This window comes from Malania oleifera, chromosome 7 (assembly GCF_029873635.1).
Source record: "Malania oleifera isolate guangnan ecotype guangnan chromosome 7, ASM2987363v1, whole genome shotgun sequence".
Taxonomy (NCBI): domain Eukaryota; kingdom Viridiplantae; phylum Streptophyta; class Magnoliopsida; order Santalales; family Ximeniaceae; genus Malania; species Malania oleifera.
The window spans coordinates 106,228,813-106,248,833 of record NC_080423.1 but is presented as its reverse complement, the minus strand read 5'-3'; the positions used below and the strand labels follow the sequence as shown (position 1 = coordinate 106,248,833).

General features: G+C 36.4%; 1 protein-coding gene across 1 annotated transcript; it reads right to left on the bottom strand.

The window, feature by feature from the left end:
• Window positions 1-600: 600 nt before the first annotated feature.
• Window positions 601-13,733, bottom strand: LOC131159339 (uncharacterized). The gene is made up of 8 exons (XM_058114188.1): window positions 12,981-13,733; window positions 9,866-10,033; window positions 9,533-9,631; window positions 9,277-9,378; window positions 9,031-9,150; window positions 8,424-8,564; window positions 7,916-8,260; window positions 601-982 (listed from the first exon to the last, which is right to left on the bottom strand). The coding sequence occupies exons 1-8, from the start codon at window positions 13,473-13,475 to the stop codon at window positions 716-718; spliced, it is 1,737 nt and encodes a 578-aa protein (XP_057970171.1). The 5' UTR covers window positions 13,476-13,733; the 3' UTR covers window positions 601-715.
• Between the last annotated feature and the right edge of the window lie 6,288 nt (window positions 13,734-20,021).

Below are 20,021 nucleotides of genomic sequence, written 5' to 3'. Positions count from 1 at the left end.
GAAATCTATAAAAAAAAATTAAAAACTGCACAACAAAACGAACTTTTTATTTTTTAACTTTTGAATATGAACATTGGAAAATTAAAAGATGAATTGATTTTTTTATAATTATTTTCTACAACTAAACAAGCCCAAAAGATTCCTCTTTTTCATGTTTAACTAAAAAATAATAATGAATACAAAATCAAATATATAGCAAATCAATAAATAAAAGTTTGATCTTACACATCATTAATGTTTTATCTTTCTTAATTTTAGTAATAGAATATATTTTCATTTAATAACATTTGATATAAAAAATATATATACAATAGAGAATAAATTCCTTTCTGATTTTTCTTTTCTTTTCTTTCCTTTTCTTCCAAAAAAAAAAAATTCTTAATACAAATAGAGCCTAAAACCTATAAAAGATATTTGAATATACATATGTTCATTAGGCAAATACGAATAAATATAAATTCATGGAGCTCGAAAAGGACATTGTAATGTAATCTAAACATGTTCAGAATATGAACTTCAATTCTTCAATTTCAAACTTTGAGCTCGTACTGTGCTTGTGTAAAATCAACCATTCTTGATGCTAAATAAAAGGCCATGGAATTTCAAACGGGGAAAGAAAATATTTAATGATATTAAATAAAAAAAAATTTACATAATTCACCAGGTTTCAGAATGGGGAGAAGTAAATAAAAGAAAAGCAACCATCAAACGTGGGCTAGATAAGAATTTTGTTACAAAGCACGAGACCACCTGAACTGATTCTTCGTTGTTGCTTGAATGTTTCGAAGAGAAGATCTTCACTACTCTGAAGATTGAGATATTCATCCATGTCAAACCGTGATCTTCTTGTCCCGGACGAAAAAGATTCCCACGTCCCTGTGTCTTTTCTCGCCTCCATGCGAAGGGTATCGATGGTTCCTGGAGTCCAACTCCCTCGGCTGCTGGCAGAATGATTGCTTCGATCTTGCGCAGTCATTACTTCCTATGGCAACAAGCGTAATTCATTAAAAGAAAACGTAAGTAAGAAGAAATTTAACGAGGATAAAATTTAAAAAGAAATGTATTGATAATAACGGTAGGTGGAAAAACAAAAATTACATGAAGCCCGGGTTATTGAATCCAAAATCCATCTCTTGCTCGACACTACATTTGCAAACCTGAAGTTTCTCATGGGTTAACAAAATCTTCAGGGATAGAGTCTTCGAAAAATTTTCTTTTCATGATAGGAAAGAGGACAGGGCAAGGGAATGAACTTAAAAATATTTGTCACTCAAACCACATGAAGAAGCCTAGCAAATATTTTGGGAATCCCAAATATACTATCACTGCCTGGAAGCCAACCAAAAAATAGCACCCATGAATCATAATACAGTAATGATGTATAATATATGTATATTTGTAATAACCCGAACCATGAAATGTGGATGTTTATTGTAAAAGAGGGGTGAAAAGGGAAATTTTGCAGACTTCGTCGACGAGGACATAATTCATCGACGAAGATAGAAGACTTTTTGTCGACGAAATTCAGAGGTTCGTCAACGAAAAAAAGTCAAGAGACGGAAATTGGAAATATCAAGCTTCGTCGATGAAATCTCCGATTGCTCGACGAAATCCCTTACTTTTCATCAACAAATGCACGTTTTCGTCGACGAAATCCCTCGGCTCAAAGGTCTATAAAAGGATCTTTTGGGTTTCTTCATTGCTATGTTATGGATTATCTCTCTCTCTCTAGATTTCGAAGCTCTCTCTCTCTCTCTCTCTTCGATTCCTTCGCCGTTTGTCGCCGGATTCACTAATCCAAAGTTACTGCGAGGATCAGTGAAAGGTTCTCTACGTTTCTACTGGATCGGAATCTCATTTCGAAGGATTTCGAATTTCGGGCCAAAATCGAGGTAAGGTTCGGTTTTCATTTCTAATTCGATATATGTATAGTAGTACGGATTGTAAGCATGTTTTGTACTATGATTTGTAGGTTTTGGTGTCTCAGTTTGTAGTTTTGAGGACCGTAAAGTTTGTAGTTGGAATTCGGATTAAGGTAAGGGGATTCTATTTATATCAGTCCATTTTCAAAATCAGGATCAGTAAGTCCGTAGGCTACGATCGTATGTATGTTTTGACTACTTATTTGGGGAAATCTATCGGGTAAAAATGCGGGATTTTCGGGTTACAGTCTTTCAGGAAAATTGAGGATTTCGGGTATCATCTCTATTTTGTTTGGAAAACCGTTTATCTTGTTTAAACTGTATTATTGAGGTGATTGTAATCCATATTTACATAAAATGTATATTTGAAATTGTAAATGATATGATTTGCTGTAAACCAAATAATTGTGGTATGTATGGATGTATGTATTTGTACCAGGTATTTGTAAAACAACTATGTGGCGGCTAATTACCATACGCTGAAATGTATAAGGACGTGAGTTCCAAAATGTTTCCAAGTTTTGTGAAATCGGCTAGGGGCAGCTAATCACCGTACGCCGAGAGTGGCAAGCTCTATATCCGGGGTGTGAAATATCACCAGTATGATTCGGCTGGTCACCGAAGGTGTGATCTACACCGTATGTAGCAATGGATTCACAGTGGGCCTAAGTCGACGCAACATAATTTGACACGTGACAATGTAATCGGGGTGAGACTAGGTGACCTTGTGTAGTTGCGTATGTAACAATGGATTCACTATTGGGCCTGAGTCGTAGATCTTCGTAGTTGCATGTGTAGAAACGTAACCGCTGTGAGACTAGGTGACCTTGTGTAGTTGCGTATGAAGCAATGGATTCATCATTGGGCCTTGATTGTCGCAACGTAGTTGCGTATGTGACAATGTAATCGCTGTGAGACAAGGTGACCTGGTGTAGTTGTGAACTAGTGTGACAACACTAACCGTATGTATGTATGTAGGTATGAATGTTGGGTATCGTATTAACTGGAATGGTTTTTGCAAAAATACTGGAACTGTATGTATTTGTATGAAACTGTACGAATTGTTTCAAATTGTATCGTATGTAAGTGTTACGAAGTATGTAAAATGACACTGGTATGTCACACACTGATATAAACTGTTTTCTTTCTTACTGAGAGGTGTCTCACCCCGAATGTACGCACAATATTTTTTTCAGGTCTTTCAGGTAGCGGTAAGTAGCATCCTAGCGTACGGAAGTAAGGGGTGTCGTAACTACTGCTAGTACCTTTTAGGTACGAGTTTTGGTATCCGGGTTGTCAGGATAGTTTCGTTGACACCTGGAATACGTGCTGTAATTATGGGAATGTTTGTCCTAGTTTGTATAGATTCTGGTATGATCTTATTCATGTATAAAAGACCGTATTCCGCTGCGTATTTGATGAGTATGGACGTTTGTATGTTTGTATATAGGGCAATCGTGTACCCCATGGGGTCGAACCCTCTTATTTGTATTGTATCATGTATGTTAAATTGATACAGAGACAGGTTAGCTTACTTAAATTCACACCTGGGACCCACTTGCGGGTTCGGGGCGTGACAACATGTGTGGACATAATCTACATATACAATCATTTGTTTGCCATCTAAAAAGTTTCAAGAGAGCAATTAAATGTTGTAGCTGGAGATAGGAGATATAGCTAGAGCCAGAAGCTGAGTTGGAGACGTGTGAAGAGCTGTTGCAAGCTGGAGCAGTTATCCAACATATATCCATCATTTAATTTAAATGGATAAAACTTCTCCTTTTGATTTAATTGTATTTAATTGTGTAATTGATTCCAAAGCCCTATAAATAGAGAGCTATGGAGATGTGTGAAATGCACAAGAGAGTACAAGAGAAACTCAGAGAGCAAAGAGAAGAAAGAGAGTGAGAGGAAGAAAAGAGTTGTATTTTTCAGGTGAATAGTGAATTTGTGGTGTGCTCCGTGGATGTAGGTCGATATTGACCAAACACGTTAAATTTCTGGTGTCATATTTTTCTGATTGCTCACAGGGTCCTAACAAGTGGTATTAGAGCCCGATTAGAGCAAAAAAGTCATATCAGAGTTGTACGCCAAAATCAGAACTCTGTCCAGTGGCTTGAAACTGAGTTTTGAGGCCACCACCACCTTCACCTCGCCGAGACAAAGAGAACTGCACAAACTGGAGCTCGAAAGGAGCTCAGACAAAGCCTCATGCGCCACCACACGCCTCACCGGAGCAGGACGCTTCGCCACACGCCGTACACGAGCCGGTGACCTGCTTCTCACACGCCCCACGAGTTGCCATGCGTCTTCCTCGCCCGAACCGCCTCAACCCAACCCGGGAAAAACCCGACCCGACTCGTCTACTCACTCAGATCGGATCAACCCAAGAACCGGTCCTCGGCCCGAATCTGACCCACCGTCTCAGAACCCGCGTTGCTAAGTCAGCCGCCACGTGAGCGCCCCACCTCACTGCCACGCCAGTCGATGGACCCAGTGACACGTCAGCAAGTGGACCCCACTGCCACGTCAGCAAGTGGGCCCCACTACCACATCGGCTACCTACCACGCCAGTAGAGTTGTGCCACGTCAGCACCCCTGCCACGTCAGTATAGTTAACCAAATTTGACTAGGCTTGACTTAAACTTTGATCAAGCTTTTCGGAGTCGTTTTGGGTCTGTTTTTCGAGCGACTTAAACCATTTCTAAGGTTTTCAATCGTTCCAGAACCAACCGTGCTATCCATTTGAGCTAATTCCATCTATAAATCAACAAATCGAGATGTCAAACGAAAAGAACTCAAAAATCAAAATGTTCAATGGCAACAATTTTAGTTTCTGGAAAATGCAGATTGAAGATTATTTATTTGAAAAAGAATTGCACTTACCATTGGAAGGTAAGCCAGCATCTATGAACGAGGACAAGTGGGAGTTGCTTGATCAAAAAGCTCTCGGAGCCATCAGAATGACGTTGTCAAAGTCTGTGACGTTCAATATCAAGCATATATCATCCACCAAGTCTCTGATGGATGCGCTCTCTAATATGTAAGAGCAGCCTTCAGCCGCAAATAAGGTACATCTCATGAAAAGATTATTTACTATGAGCATGTCTGCAAGTGAAAGTTTCAACAGGCATTTGAATAATTTCAACGAGTTGTCGGATCAACTCGCCTCAGTCGAGATAACGTTTGATAATGAAATTTGTGTCCTACTGATTCTCAGTCAGTTGCCCGAAAGTTGGAATAATGTTGTTACTGCCATTAGTAGCTCCGCAGGAAAATCAAAACTTGTATACAATGAGGTCGTCAGCATGATTTTGACAAAAGAAATCGAAATTGAATCAAACCATGACTCCACTTCAAGTTCAGCCTTGAACATGGAGAGTCGAGGCAAAGGAAATAGGCATGGACGATCAAACCACCACGGCAGATATAGGCCCAGGCAATCTAAATCCAAAAATCCCAGAGGTTCTCAGGACATAGGTTCCCAACGCACAAAAATTATTGAGTACTAGAACTGTGGAAAAACTGGTCATTACAAAAACCAGTGCAAAAGTCAAAAGAAAGAATACGATACAAGGGCAAAAACAGAAGCAAATGTTGCTTCAAAAAAACATGATTTGTTGATCTACTCTTTAGAAAGCAAAAAGAAGTCTTGGGTGTTAGATTCTTGAGCTTCATTCCATGGTACTTGCAGTAGAGATTGCCTAGAAGAGTATACATCAGGTAATTTCGGTAAAATATATTTGGGCAATAATCAACCTTATAACATTACCGATAAGGGGATAGTGATGATCAAAATAAATAGGTCAATATGAAAACTGAGAGATGTTAGGTATATTCCAGACCTGAGCAAGAATTTGATCTCAGTTGGTCAATTGGCAGATGAAAGATATAACACATCTTTCATTGGTGATGAATGGAAGATTTCGAAGGGTGCATTAACAATTGCTCGAGGTAAGAAAAGTAATACTCTTTATGTAACTCCTGATGCATGTATGTCTATTACAATTGCTACAGAAAATGATGATAGCTACTTATGGCACCAACGACTCGAACACTTGAGTGAGAAGGGACTCAGGGTAATGCACTCAAAGGGTAAGTTGAGTGATTTACAGACGGTGAAGATTAACACATGTGAGGATTGCATATTTGAAAAACAGAAGAGAGTCCGTTTCCAAACAAACATCAATACCCCGAAAAAAGAGAGACTTAAGCTAATCCATTCAGATGTATGGGGACCAACAATCATTTCGTCCACACGAGAAAAACATTACTTCGTCACGCTTATCGATGATCATTCACGGAAGGTATGAGTTTACTTCCTGAAGTATAAATCTGATGTTTTTTATGCTTTTAAAATTTGGAAAGCGATGGTAGAAAACGAAACTAGTTTGAAAATCAAGAAGCTGAGAACAAATAACGGTAGAGAATATGTTGACACCGAGTTCAAGAAATTATGCTATGAGCATAGTATCAGAATGGAAAAAACTGTGTCAGGTCTGCTTCAACACAATGGCGTAGCCAAGCGGATGAACAGAACGTTAACAAAAAAAACCAAAAACATGCCTATGCAATCAGACTTGCCAAACATGTTTTGGGCAGAAATAGTCAACACAGCAACTTATTTGATTAACAAGAGTCCATTAGTACCATTGGACTATAATCTACCAGAAGAAGTTTTGAGTAACGAAGAGGTAAGACTTTCACATTTGAAAATTTTTGGTTGTGTTGCATATGTACATATCAATGATCATGTCAGGAATAAGCTGAATCCGAAATCCCGAAAATGAACTTTCGTCGGTTATGGTGGAGATGAATATGGGTACCGCATTTGAGATGATGAAAACAAAAAGGTTATCAGAAGCAAAGATGTGATTTTTGATGAAATTGTGATGTACAAAGACACAACAGAATCTATAGAGTCTGAAACAACCTTTGTAAATGTGGATGATGTTTTAGGAGGTGTAAGGACACATCAGCAGAAAATCGAAAATCCTAAGTAGAATACTGAGATTCCTCGGGTAGAGGAACATGTGGAGCAGATTGTTGCACCACCACCTCCTACTCCAGTACCAGAGCTTAGGAAATCTTCTCGGCAACACGTAATGTTCAACTTCAGTTGGTTTTCATACCTGAAAACATATTTTGAGCACATCATTTATTCATGATACTAGTTGAGGTCTCTGTTTCCAAGTGAGAGATTGTTGTAGCTAGGGACAGGAGATATAACTAAAGCTAGAAGCTGAGTTGGAGACGTGTGAAGGGCTATTGCAAGCTGGAACAGTTATCCAACATTTATCCATCATTTAATTTAAACGAATAAAACTTCTCCTTTTGATTTAATTGTATTTAATTGTGTAATTAATTCTAAAACCCTATAAATAGAAAGCTATGGAGAGATGTGAAATGCACAAGAGAGTACAAGAGAAACTCAGAAAGTAGAGAGAAGAAAGAGAGTGAGAGGAAGAAGTCAGTTGTATTTTTTCAGTGAATAGTGAATTTGTGGTGTGTTCCGTGAATGTAGGTTGATATTGACCGAACCACATTAAATTTTTGATGTCATATTTTTCTAATTGCTCACAGGGTCCTAACATTAAAGCATAGAAACATAACATCCACAATGAAATGCTAATATATGTTGTGCAAGTAAATTGAGTGTTTTATCCAATAAACTATATTAGAGCATATTACGGTACATAAAGAGAGCCCTGCCTACCAATAAAAGTTAAACTTTCAACCCACTAAATCTTAATCCAAATTTGTCCACAAGAAGCTTAATATAAACAATGGATAAGGTTTCATAATTGTTGTCAGAGCCATAAATCTAGAATAGGGTTTCTATTAGCTTGTGAAGCAGTCTGCTTGGTCAACAAACTAATAATGTAATACATGCAACATTGTGAAAGACTTGTCAGCCTCTTGACAACAAGTCCAGTACAGACATAAGGGGAGCACAAATAAAGCGTTTAGAGAGTTTAGGAAATCAAGAATACCTGTGGCGCATCCCTTAAACAGGTTTGCGGGGTCAAGGGTGGCTGTTCCTTCTTTTGCCATGACATGGGTGAGCTGTCATTACTAGTCTCCCACTGCAACCAAGGCAAAACAACACCATCCATTTCAACAGAAACAGGTTTAGATATTGTTGGGCTTGGGGAAGTTTCGAATTCCCCAGCAGGGTCCTTCTGCTTCACAGTTCCTCCTAAAGTTGAACCCCCATCACTCCTTTCTCCATCAAAGGATGAAATATCTGTATCTTCAACATTTGAAATGAAGTCCTCAAAATATTTCTCCGCCTCTTCATTCAGTCGCTTGGACATCCTATTTCGATCATGACTCCTCTGAGAAATTACAAACACATCAATTAAAAGCTAGGCCAAGATCAGCAACACATTCCACAGGCCACAAACACCAATATAGCAAAATAAAATTAAATGGTCAATATTTGGACAAAAATAAAGTGAAAATTCTTGTAAATGTAAATCGTAACAAATACAGCAGTACCTTTCTGGCACATGATGGCTTTTGCGTAACAGTTGGGTTCTTCGATTCTGGAAGCAGCTCCCTCACAATCTTAGAGAGCTCCTTGCCACGCTCCTCCTCCAATAATATTTCAGCTAAAAGACCTTGCTTGCGTTTCGCCGACTGAAAATTTAAGTCCCTCAGTATTACAAGCTGACTAGAACATGGTCATCTTAAATTAAATCTCTACAATTGTTTGCCTACTGATGGGAACTTTCATTTAAATACCTTGTACTAAAAGCCTAAGACTTAAACCAGTATTTAGGGTGTGCATAACATAAGTGGCATTTAGCACATTAATTAAGGATGCATGCACACAAGCACAAAAGTGAAAGATCAGTTGAGAGGGTTTGACGATAAACATATCAAATGTTTACAACCTTTGCATTCAAAATTTTTATATAAAAGGAACATAAAAATGAGAGAGATTCTAGAAGGCATGTGCCATCCTTCAGGACAATCAAGCATTAGACATGATATTGGACTTGCAGTACAAAAATAACTATCATTGGTGGTATAACCTATCACAAGAGAAGCGTGATCATGGGGTGTCATTAGTGAAAGAGCAATGATAATGCACTATGACTACCTGTTCCAATTTCGTTGCATAATTCCTTCTTATTGTAGAGACAGCCTGAAGAACATCGGGGCTGTTTGACTGCAAGCAATCGTTGCCTGCTAAAACAGAGGCTTTGGTTTTCACCATGGTCTGCATAAATAGCAAGAAACCCAAGACCAAAGTTGAACAAAGGAGATAGAAGATGCAGCAACTTGGGCACATGATAAAAACAAAAATTAAGAGCATTCAAGCAGGTTTATAGAATGCTTAGCATACCTTTTCAAGTTCCATTCTCATATCTTCCACAGCATGTCTTAGTTCTTTCCGCATTGCTTCATACAACCCACTGTTATCATCATCCCCAGTAGGATGCTCTGTCTGAAAAATTGCAAAACAAGAAGTTGCAGATGGAATACAAAAATATAAATAAATAAATAACTGAAAAGGGTCTCATTTCATAATAAATTATCATTTTTACAAATCAAAAAATAAAAAAACTACTATTTTCTATAGAATAAATCAAAAAATCAACCTTCTTCTGAGAATAAACTGCCCGTATTATTCTCTCGACCCCATCTTTACTAGCATGACCTTCCCTCCCTTCATCATCAGTTAAGGCAGAAGAGTGACTCTGAAAAGCCCAAAATATCATTTCGACTTTGTTATAAAAACAAGTAGGATGATTAAACATATAGAGAGATACCAGAAATATGAAGATGTTGCAAGGATCTAAAACTGCTGTCTAGGTCAGCTTCTTTTCATTCAATAGTCTATTCAATTGTTCCTCAAATAAATAATAGTAAATAGAATTCCCAAGGAAATAACCAAAATAATTCATTCATCCAAAAGAGATGGAGAATTTTACAGAGTAGCCATCATTTAACTTCAACAAATCTTTCTGGCTCTGAGACCTTCCCAAAACCTGCCGATGATTTAAGTCAGATGGCTTATGCAATGAAGGCTTCTGGCTGTTTCCACTGCTAAAACTATTCTGATTACCACGACTGCAAGATTTCTGAGAACTATCTTCACTCTGTCATTGAAAAAAAAAAAAATACAAGTCAAAATTTTCTCCAACTCACAAAAATAAAGGATAAAAACTATAAAGTTTTTACCACATAGTCTGGGATAAGTCAGATAACTTTTTTTTAATATACAACCATACAATGCAAAGTAATTCCAAGTCAATAATTCTAACTAGTCATTTGGTTTAGGAAATATGAGGACGTCTGGGAATGTCCTTTGGGAATCCTTGATCATTCATTTGGTTAGTCCTAGGAATCCTCTGTGGTGAGCATCAAGAATTCACTGAGCATCCATTATACCCACAAAGCATCCCGATCTATTTCTTTAGTAATTTGGATTCCCATGGGATTCCAGGCATGTGATTATCTTAACCAAGCACCAAGTAAACTTAGCAAAACATGCAATTTAATTTTCCTGTTGAAGCATATTCGTGAGCATCAAGAACGCAAGAATTTCAAACACAGAACAAGAACCCATACCAACAAGAGGAACTCCATTGATATCATCATTAGGACAATGCCATGACTGAAGCTGATTAAACAATAAAAAGCACTCTCTAGTAGAAGAGAACGTGGGACATAGCTGAACCAAAAGCTTTCCAGGAAAGGGCATACCACAAAGACATAAAGATCCAAATAATGATCCACTTATTTGGATCCTATCCAAGAAAATACATTGTGTGTGATCTTCCAACTGACAGGTTTTCATGCAAAAAAAAAAAGGAAATACAAGAAATTTTGAGATAAGACATAAGTGACTGGGTGCAAACCCCATATTATTGGGATGATGATGAGCGGAATGGACCTTGTGAAATGAAAAAACTTATGAAGCCATTATAATTTGCAAGTTTGCAGCTCAATGTTTCAAAAGGAAAAGGTGCAGAGCAAAGCATCTTAACCCTTAAAAGGTGAAAGCCTTAAGGCCAGCCTTTGAGAATTTAGTTTTTTTAAAAAATAAAATTATAAAAAAAATTAAAGATCAAATATATTTTGCAAATTACTTGTTGGCCATTTAAAAAGAATACTAACTTTAATTCATTAAGTAAATCATGCCAGAAGTTAGTAGTTATATAACATTACAAAGTTCAAGTTATTTCATGATCTAAGATCTCTCAATTATTTTGTAAAAGTTGAGGTTCAAGAGTTTTAGGTATGAGGTATCAACTCATATTAGGAATTCCTTTTCATATAAACACATGGTTAAAATTTTCCACCAAAATCTAACTTGAGATTGACACAACCAAAATGCATCAGCCATGACTTTTGTACAAATGCACAAGTTTTGGTGTGTACTCTGTTGGTGTCATGGGGTTTGGAATTTTAGGTAAGCCTCGAGCCATTTTGAGCATGTCTTGACGCAAGCATTAAAATGAGCTTTGATAGCCTTCTAAAACATTGTTGCAAATGTTGCACATAATTGAATTATAAGTGATAAAAATATTCTTTTTATTAAAAAAGTTAAAGAATTTGTTTAAGGTCCCCACTTGTTATGAGAAGATGTTGTATGGTTTAACAGCCTATTCAGATCATGCTATCATTTTTGGGTTCTGGTATCTATATGTATCTTTCTTTTCCTTTTTCTACAACGTAATGAGCCAAATAATACAAATGATCCACACAAAATCACAATGTAAAAATTAGAAAAATAAAGAGAGATAATGCATACACAAATTAGGTAATTCAGCTGTAAATCCTACATCCACCAACACCAAGAAATCCACCATGAATGGAAGAGTACAAAGCATAAATTACTTGTTTTGAAACCAAGTTCAACATAAGTCAAGAAGCTTGCAGATTTACTTAAAGAACCTACAATTAGTTTTTCATTTTTGTGTTTTTTTTTTTTTTTTTTAAAGAAAGTGAATGAAATATAAATCGACACATATCATCAGCCTAAGTTCAAAATAAACAATCCTAGGATTATTAACATGAAGTTTGGCACAAAATCATGCAACAGACACGAAGATTTTTGCAAAATAAGAAAATGCTTGTTCAACAAATTAAAATACATTGGTTAACAATCAAGAAATTCCAAGGAAACTCTTCATTTATACTCCTTGAAAATATCTAAACAATCCTAATACATGGCTGTTGCATGGCCATCAAATCAAGGAATTTCTCAAGCAAGAAAGCCCTACAAGTGGCATATGACTTCTAAATTACAATATTCAAATATCCACTCGTCAAGTAGACCTTTGAAGATTATCAAGTTGTAATAAAAAAAATTAATGGCTTGGTAGGGGTTTTGATCAAATTCTAGTCCTCCAATTGTTAATATTTTTTTGTCAGTTTTGCTTACTATAAATTGCATAAAAGAGCTCTTTCTTGCCTGCCCCTTCAATCAAACTGTTAAATTGATATCCATGATGGCCTGTACAGCAATTTTCTTGAAGTGAAACACAATTCTTAATATAAATTTTTTTAACAATAAAGCCATTCTCAAGGTTGCTATGATGCCTAACACATTCCAGTGTGTCTAAAACTCACAGCGTACATTGAATAATTATTTCACATAGAGCAAAAAAACATAATTGGTATTAATGGATAATCGATTCTATTTAAAGATCTTCTTCACATCAAAAAAATTAAAAAGCAACGATGTGACATTTTGAGGTTACACAGAGACGAAAAGTATATTCGCTTTCTTATCTGTTTAGTTTTAGACTTCATTGCTTACATCGGGAGAATATGTAAACTCGATATTGGGGCATGCCATTAGTTTAAAAGCATCGAAAATCAATCTGAAGGAAAGCATTTCCATATATTTTCCCTTTACAAAACCGCTGGAAAGTTTATCGATTTTTTACAAAAAAAGTCGATTACTTCAGACGCGATAAAACGGCAATTCTACAAATATCCAATTAAGCACAGGAAAAAAAATTCAAAAATTTTCAACACAGAATAGAACTGCAATATCTGAAAAGTAAACACGAGAGAAAAGCAGGCGAATTTCACCTCAGAATCACTAATCTGATAACGAACAACTGAAACTGACCGCCTTCTTCGGGGGTTATGATCTGAACCAACCCGACCCTCACCGAAACTACCGCAAGCACTACTCTTTCCACCGCCTACTCGAGAGCCATGCCTCGACACCGACCTTCCCCGCCTCTGAGACGCGGAGGACGCCGTCGACGAGCTAATGTTAGGGCTCTGGCGCGACGGCCGGCCTCGCTCGACGCTCTTCTCATTTGAGAACAACTCGATTGCGAGATCGTCGAGGCTGATCTCCGGGAACATCGACCCCCTGGTCGTATTGACGAATTTGCCCCTAGGTGCCGGCGCTTCGTCGTAGCATTCGGACTCCGGCGGCCGGCGGGAGAAGCGACTGAGACTCCTGGACCGGCGGCGAGCTGCGCTCCGATTGGAAGAGCTGGATTCTTCGGTGCTCAAAGAAGATGCTCCAATTGGAGTTCTCTTCGTCGCCGACCTGAACGCCGATGTCGCCATTTCCAGAGTGGATATGAGGCTCAGACATAGAAAGGGCGTAGATTAGGGTACAGAGTTCACCATTTTTGCAGACTTCGAAGCTTGAGGAATCATTTGTGCTGCTAGAAATCTCAATCAGAATCAGAGAGAGAGAGAGAGAGAGAGAGAGAGAGAGAGAGCCCACGGAGAATAGCTGAAAATCTGAAATTGAAGAGAGGAGGAGAGAGAGAGAGAGAGAGAGAGAGAGAGAGAGGAATTAATGCAGGGAGACTGGGAGAGGTTTGGCGGAGAGAACAATAATTGAGAAATTTTGAAATTCGGAGGGATAGAAAGACAGAAAAGCCCTATATTTGACTTGAAATTACGAACAAGCGATTTGACTTGGAAGTGTGATTTGGGGAGTTAGTTGGACTCTCATTAACTTTATTTATTTATTTATTTTTAACATGACCTCCTCTTGAATTTACGTAAGTAATATTTTTTTTCTTAAACTTTAAAAAATTTAATTTTTAATATTTAAAATTTTTAATTTTTCCACCAAAAATTTACTTTGTTAGCACTCGATTATATACAAATAAAAAGTACTATTTTATATAAATCTCAATAACGTATAAGTAGCAATGGATCCAAATATTAATAGAATATCCTATAATTAATGTGTATCATATCTTACTGTTATGAAACGTTACTAGTACATATTTTCTATTTTGGTATTCATATTAAAATTAATAATTTTAACTTAGACTTAATTAGGATAAAATAGTCTTTAGCACAAATCTATTCACATATATTATATACCAGTTAAGAAAAATTCTTTTTTAACTTAAATTTTAGGTTATATTTTAACCATCATAATTATAAGTCCATAATATCTTCTCTCTTTTTTATTACATAGGAACTTCAGCCACAAACAAGTCGTTCGGACCCCTTGGTGCAACATCAAACTTACGAATCAGCATCTTCCACCCCCAGATCTCACTGATTAGGATAAAGTTTGAATGCGGATACGGTTTCCGTAAATCAATTGGACGTTCGGCCAATTCGATTCTCAGAACACATCTTCATTACCATCCATGGTCTCTAGCTCACAGAGAAACCTCACCATTCACGTTTTTGCTGGCTCACAGAGCGAATATCCTTACTCTCAATGTTTTAAGATAAGTTAATTGATGGATAAAATTGTAATTCCAAATAATATAAAATTCTGTGATAAATATAATTTGTAAAAATAAAAATAAATATTATTATTAAATTTTCAAACCATTTGGGCTGAACATCTACAGCTTAGTAGCGTAACGACTAGGCAAGTGGCAACTAATAGAGGACCAAAAAATGTGGGCCGAGATGATGACGTGCCAAATTGTATATGACGTTGCAGATTGGGTGGTGATGAATCATTCCTGCCCTCCCTGGGCCCCAGTCATTCCCTCCACTTCGGAAAACGGATGACAGCGTGGCAAGCTTTCATTGCTGAATTTGGTGCAATGTAAATTCGCCCTTTTCAACCAAAAATCTAAAATTTACAATAAAGTCATGTTTGTCTCAAATAATATTTATTAGGAGTAGACGAAGCATAACAAAACTAGAGTAAGGCATTAAGGTGTCGGTTGAAATTTAAAAAATATGAGAGAAATGAAAGAAAAGAAGAAAAAATATATAGAAAATATTTAATTTCGCATACTTAGTTATCAAGAAAAGTTCAATGAACAAAAATTTTACTTTATATTACAATTAACATTTAATTTTTTAAAATTTTTAATTATATTAGAATAATTTTTTATTTTTAGTAATATTTGATGTAGAGAGAAAAAATACAGTAAAAAATAAGTTTTCTTCTCATTTTTCTTTATGTTGGAATTGGTATTGTCCCAAGAGAGTGGTGAATTGGGTTTTAAAAATATTTTACCTAAATTAAACATTTATGTTGATTCACCATATATCATATCTCATTTAATATAATAAGGTGTATGAAAAATGATTAAGTTATAAGTGTGAACATATATGTGCAGTATATCTTATTTAAATAAAAGTTTGCATACAAATAATTATAATCATAAATGAACAAGCATACACATGTTGAATTTAAATGGCATAAATTAAATGGATAAGGAGAGAGTGGCACACAATATTTGTTATCGAACTTCGGCCAAACCAGCCTACGTCCCCGCCTTGGGCATGCTCTTAAAGGATTCCATTAAACCTACTCGTTTAAACGGGTGAAACAAGAGTCTTTTACATCCTCTCCTTACGGAACGAGAAAAACTGTAGTTCAATTTCCGAGCTGAACCCAACCGGTCTCACTTACGGGGCTAAAACTCCTCAGTTCAATTAATGGGCCTAACATTTCATAAATTCGGTCTCGCGCCAAAATCATACATAAAACAGCCTCGCGTCGAACATTTCATGTATGTATATCATTCTTGAAATAATCAATTTATCATATATTTTCAACATCATAATATACTGTATTCTTTCATAATTTCTCAAAACACATTTCATTCGTATCATTGTCATATCATGATATTCTTCCATATAAAATAATATGCATACAACACATTTGCTATATAAAACCATACATTGTATTCTAAAATCATAATTTCTAATACCTCATACATATATGTACATTTCAACACAATAGCAGTATTTTCCCCAAACGTGCATTTATTCCATAATATTCAATTATCGTACATATTTTTCAGGAAATCAATTTGCTCATAAATAATAGTAATTTGCGTGAAAAATAACTGTTTTAATTTATTCCCTTACCTGACTACTGAGAAAAGCCCCTAAAAACTCTAGTCTCACACCCGTAGGATTTCCTATTCAACACCCTGAAAATGAAAACTCTCAGTACTAAATTTCAGTATTTTCACGTGCATATCATTTCCTATAACTATCGTAAAACCAAATTTGGCTTAAAAAGTCTTACCTCAACTCAGGGATGAATTTCAACGGAGTTCCATCGACAATCTGTTCCGGCAAAATATGCAGAAAACTTCTCCAGGAGTGTCATGGTGGCCTCAGATCGTCGATCCGACGAGCAACGGAGCCAGAATCGAAGAGAAATGAGAGAGAAACCGAAGGGGGAGAAAGAGAGTGTGTGAGGATTCCTTAATTTTCACGTTTAATTTTGGATTTATACTATTTATAGGGTCAGATTCGTCGACGAGACACATCACCTCGTCGACGAATCCTGTAGAAATTTCGTCGACGAATATGCACCTTCGTCGACAAATTTCAGACTTCTCCAAAACCCTCTCTCGGTATCTTCTCGTCGATGAGCTCCTATTATACCCTCGTCGACGAGCCCCCTGTATTTGTTAACGAGGTGCTGAAAATTTCCTTGAGATTATCCTTTCCAAAATGTAACGTCGTCGACGAACGCTTCGTCGATGAAGTCGACTGCCTCCTTCTGTTTCCGGCTTCCATTTCCTTTTCTTTTTATTATTTAAATCTCATTATTATTCAGGTTGTCACAGGTATTATGTTATATGAATTGTAGAATTCGTGAACTGAAATACATGCTTGTGTTGAACGCAAACTGCATGGCTGATGCAGTATATTGTGAATTGTATGCTGGTAGTGGATTTAGGTTGTTGCATGATTGAAATGATTTATTTGTTGAAAACAATCAGGTTTCAGGTACAAGTTTTATGGAAAAATGTCCAATTTACAGACAGTGGCTCCTCCTCGCAGCAATAAGGTGCTTCTTCTTGTACATTATGATATTAGGATCTTAATTCAACCCATCTCACAAAACGCTTTATGCTTTGTTTTAAAAACTAGTGGAGCCAGTACAGATTGAACGTTGGGGTGTTGTGAACTTCTTAACTTGATGTGATATCCATGGTCATGCGAGAGATCTTATCAAATGTGGAGACGCCGAGTCTCGGGTAGAGGAGATGGTTCAGCCGATGCATACAATGGAAATGGAAAACTAGCAATTGAGAGACATGGTGTCTAACGTCACAGTGGAGAACCAGTGTTTGAAAGACAAGGTGTCCAATGTTGAAGCCACGCTCGCAGCAATTCTGAACAGGCAATTAAGCGCAATTCGAACAAATGATGCGTCAATCTCGACCAAATGATGTAGGTGGCTCCTCTCATTAGAAGGTATGTAAAACGTAGTTTGAACTACATATTGGTAGTTCCGTTGCTTGTTTAATTCTATTTATATGCTGAATTGTGAATTGTTGGGAGATACCGGAACTGTGTTGCTTGTGCTATTAGGACTTGATTTATCTTTTCTGCAATTTCATATATGCGTAGATAGACCCTAGGTTGTGTACTACTGTTGCTGGCTTAGCTAAACCTAAGAAGAACTTTTGTGACTTGCATGTTTGGGAAATATTCTATTTACAGACGACATGCTGCTGAAAATTTATTAAATTCCAACGCCTTCTTAACCTCCTCCCAAATAAATCTTCCAAACACTATAGCCTACAAGTAATATAGGAGCCTCCCAACTCCTTAACTGAATATCTAATAACATTAAACTCCCAACTTAAGACCCAATTAGGGAAACGAAGATCAAAAGCATGCATAAAATTTGTCAAAATAAAAATCTTTATGTATGTATGTATGTATATATATATATATATATATGTGTGTGTGTGTGTGTGTGTGTGTGTGTGTGTATAAATTTGAATAGATCATAGTGTTTCAAAGCTTACTTTTTTTTTTTTTTTTTGTACCACTTATAAGATGCAGTCATTACTGGTTGGATTATTCTTAACTGTTTAGTGTAAACACCCAGGTTTGGAACATATCTCTATGGAAAATGTCCTATTTATAGGGGAAATGCTGCCAAATTTTTTTAAAACTTCTCTAATTTTGGAAAACATAATCCTATGGACTTTCATGCATATCATTGTCTTTATTTTTAAGTCATAAGGTTGTTTCGAGCACATTGAGCATTTGTATGATGCAAAAATCTTCTGAATTGCATGTTTTTGTGACTTGTGAGTTTGGAAAATGTTCTATTTACAGATGGCATGCTACTGAAAATTTGTTAAATTTCTCCCAAAATAATCAAAGTCATATACCATATTTGTGAGAATGATTATAATGTGTTGAATGTTAAAAAAATTTTAAAAGGATGAGTGAAGTACAAATGAATTTTAAACTTCATCTCTAAATTTACTCTTGCATATGTTAAGTGAAAATTCTATTAATAATGGACTCATTTGCATTATTTGATTATTATAATTGTTTTTGAGTCCTAAAGAAACCATGTAAACCATTATCAATATCACATTCTATTTTTTCATAGAACTATAGTCTAATATGGATTATTTGTGACATGTATAAACACATTATATTATTTAATGCTGATTATATGAAGATCTTATGCACTCGTAAAATTCATTAATTACTGGTTGGATTATGTGAACTGTTTAGTGTAAACACCTAGGTTTCGAATATATCTCTATGGAAAATGTCCTATTTACATGGGGAAATGTTGCCAAAATTTCTCAAAACTGATAAAACTTAGTTATTTAAAATAGTATCATTCTTTTTTAACTTTTTTCGAATATTCGATTATTTTTCTATCAAATCTTTTATACTTGTAGTACGTATATTGTAACGACCCAAATAAAAATGGAATTTAGTTAATGAAGAGGGAGGGAAAATGGAAACAGGAACAGAAGGAAAGCTGCCAAGCTTCGTGGATGAATACAGGGTTTCATCGAAGAAGGCTTTAAGGATTTCGTTGACGAACACAGGGTTTCGTCGATAAGAAAATACCGAGAGGCGGTTTGGGCTGCTCTGAATTTCGTCAACAAACACGGGGCTTCGTCGACGAAGTGACGTGTCTCGTCGACGAATTTGGCCCTATAAATAGTGGAAAATCGGGATTTTTTATCACTTTCAGTGCCCCTCTCTCTCTCTACGTCTTTCTCTCCCTTTTCTCTTCGATTCTGGCCTCGACAGTCGCTGGATCGACGATCCTTAGCCACCACGACGCTCTTGGCGAAGTTCTCTGCAAGTCTGCTGGAGCGGATCGTTGGTGAAACAAAGTAAGAAATCATCCCTAAGTTGAGGTAAGACTTTTTAAGGCAAATTTGATCTTATGGTAGTTGTAAGAAATGATGTACATGTAGAAATACTGAAGTTAAATACTAAGAATTTTCATTTTCAAGGTATTGGTCAGGAAATCTTACGGGAGTTAGACTAGATTATTTTGGGGGCTTTCTCAGTAGCCAGGTAAGGGGATAAACTAAGCTAGTATTTGTTGAAATTATGTATACTGCTATAGCATCTAGTTTTGGGGAAAAGTAAATATGTGTACATATATATATATATATATATGATTTATATTTGGGAAATTATTGTTAAAATGATGATATATTTAATATGGAAAATCTGTTTAGTGTGGCATGGGTATAAAATGTTATGAATTACTGTTTTTTGGAATGGGATGGTGATATGAATTTTTATATGGGAAAATCGGCGTACGAGCCGAGATTTTTATATATGATGTGATTTGCCAATATACGGGTTGTGCTATGATATGTTTGCCGGCGTACGGGCCGTGCTATGATGTGATTTGCCAGCATACGGGCT

Coding starts and splice junctions, on each gene's coding strand:
- LOC131159339 (XM_058114188.1), bottom strand. CDS start 13,475: ATGGCGACATCGGCGTTCAGGTCGGCGACGAAGAGAACTCCAATTGGA. Junction 10,034..12,980: donor ATCAGATTAGTGATTCTGAG/GTGAAATTCGCC, acceptor TTTCAATGACAG/AGTGAAGATAGTTCTCAGAA. Junction 983..7,915: donor GTTTAAGGGATGCGCCACAG/GTATTCTTGATT, acceptor TTGTTGCCATAG/GAAGTAATGACTGCGCAAGA.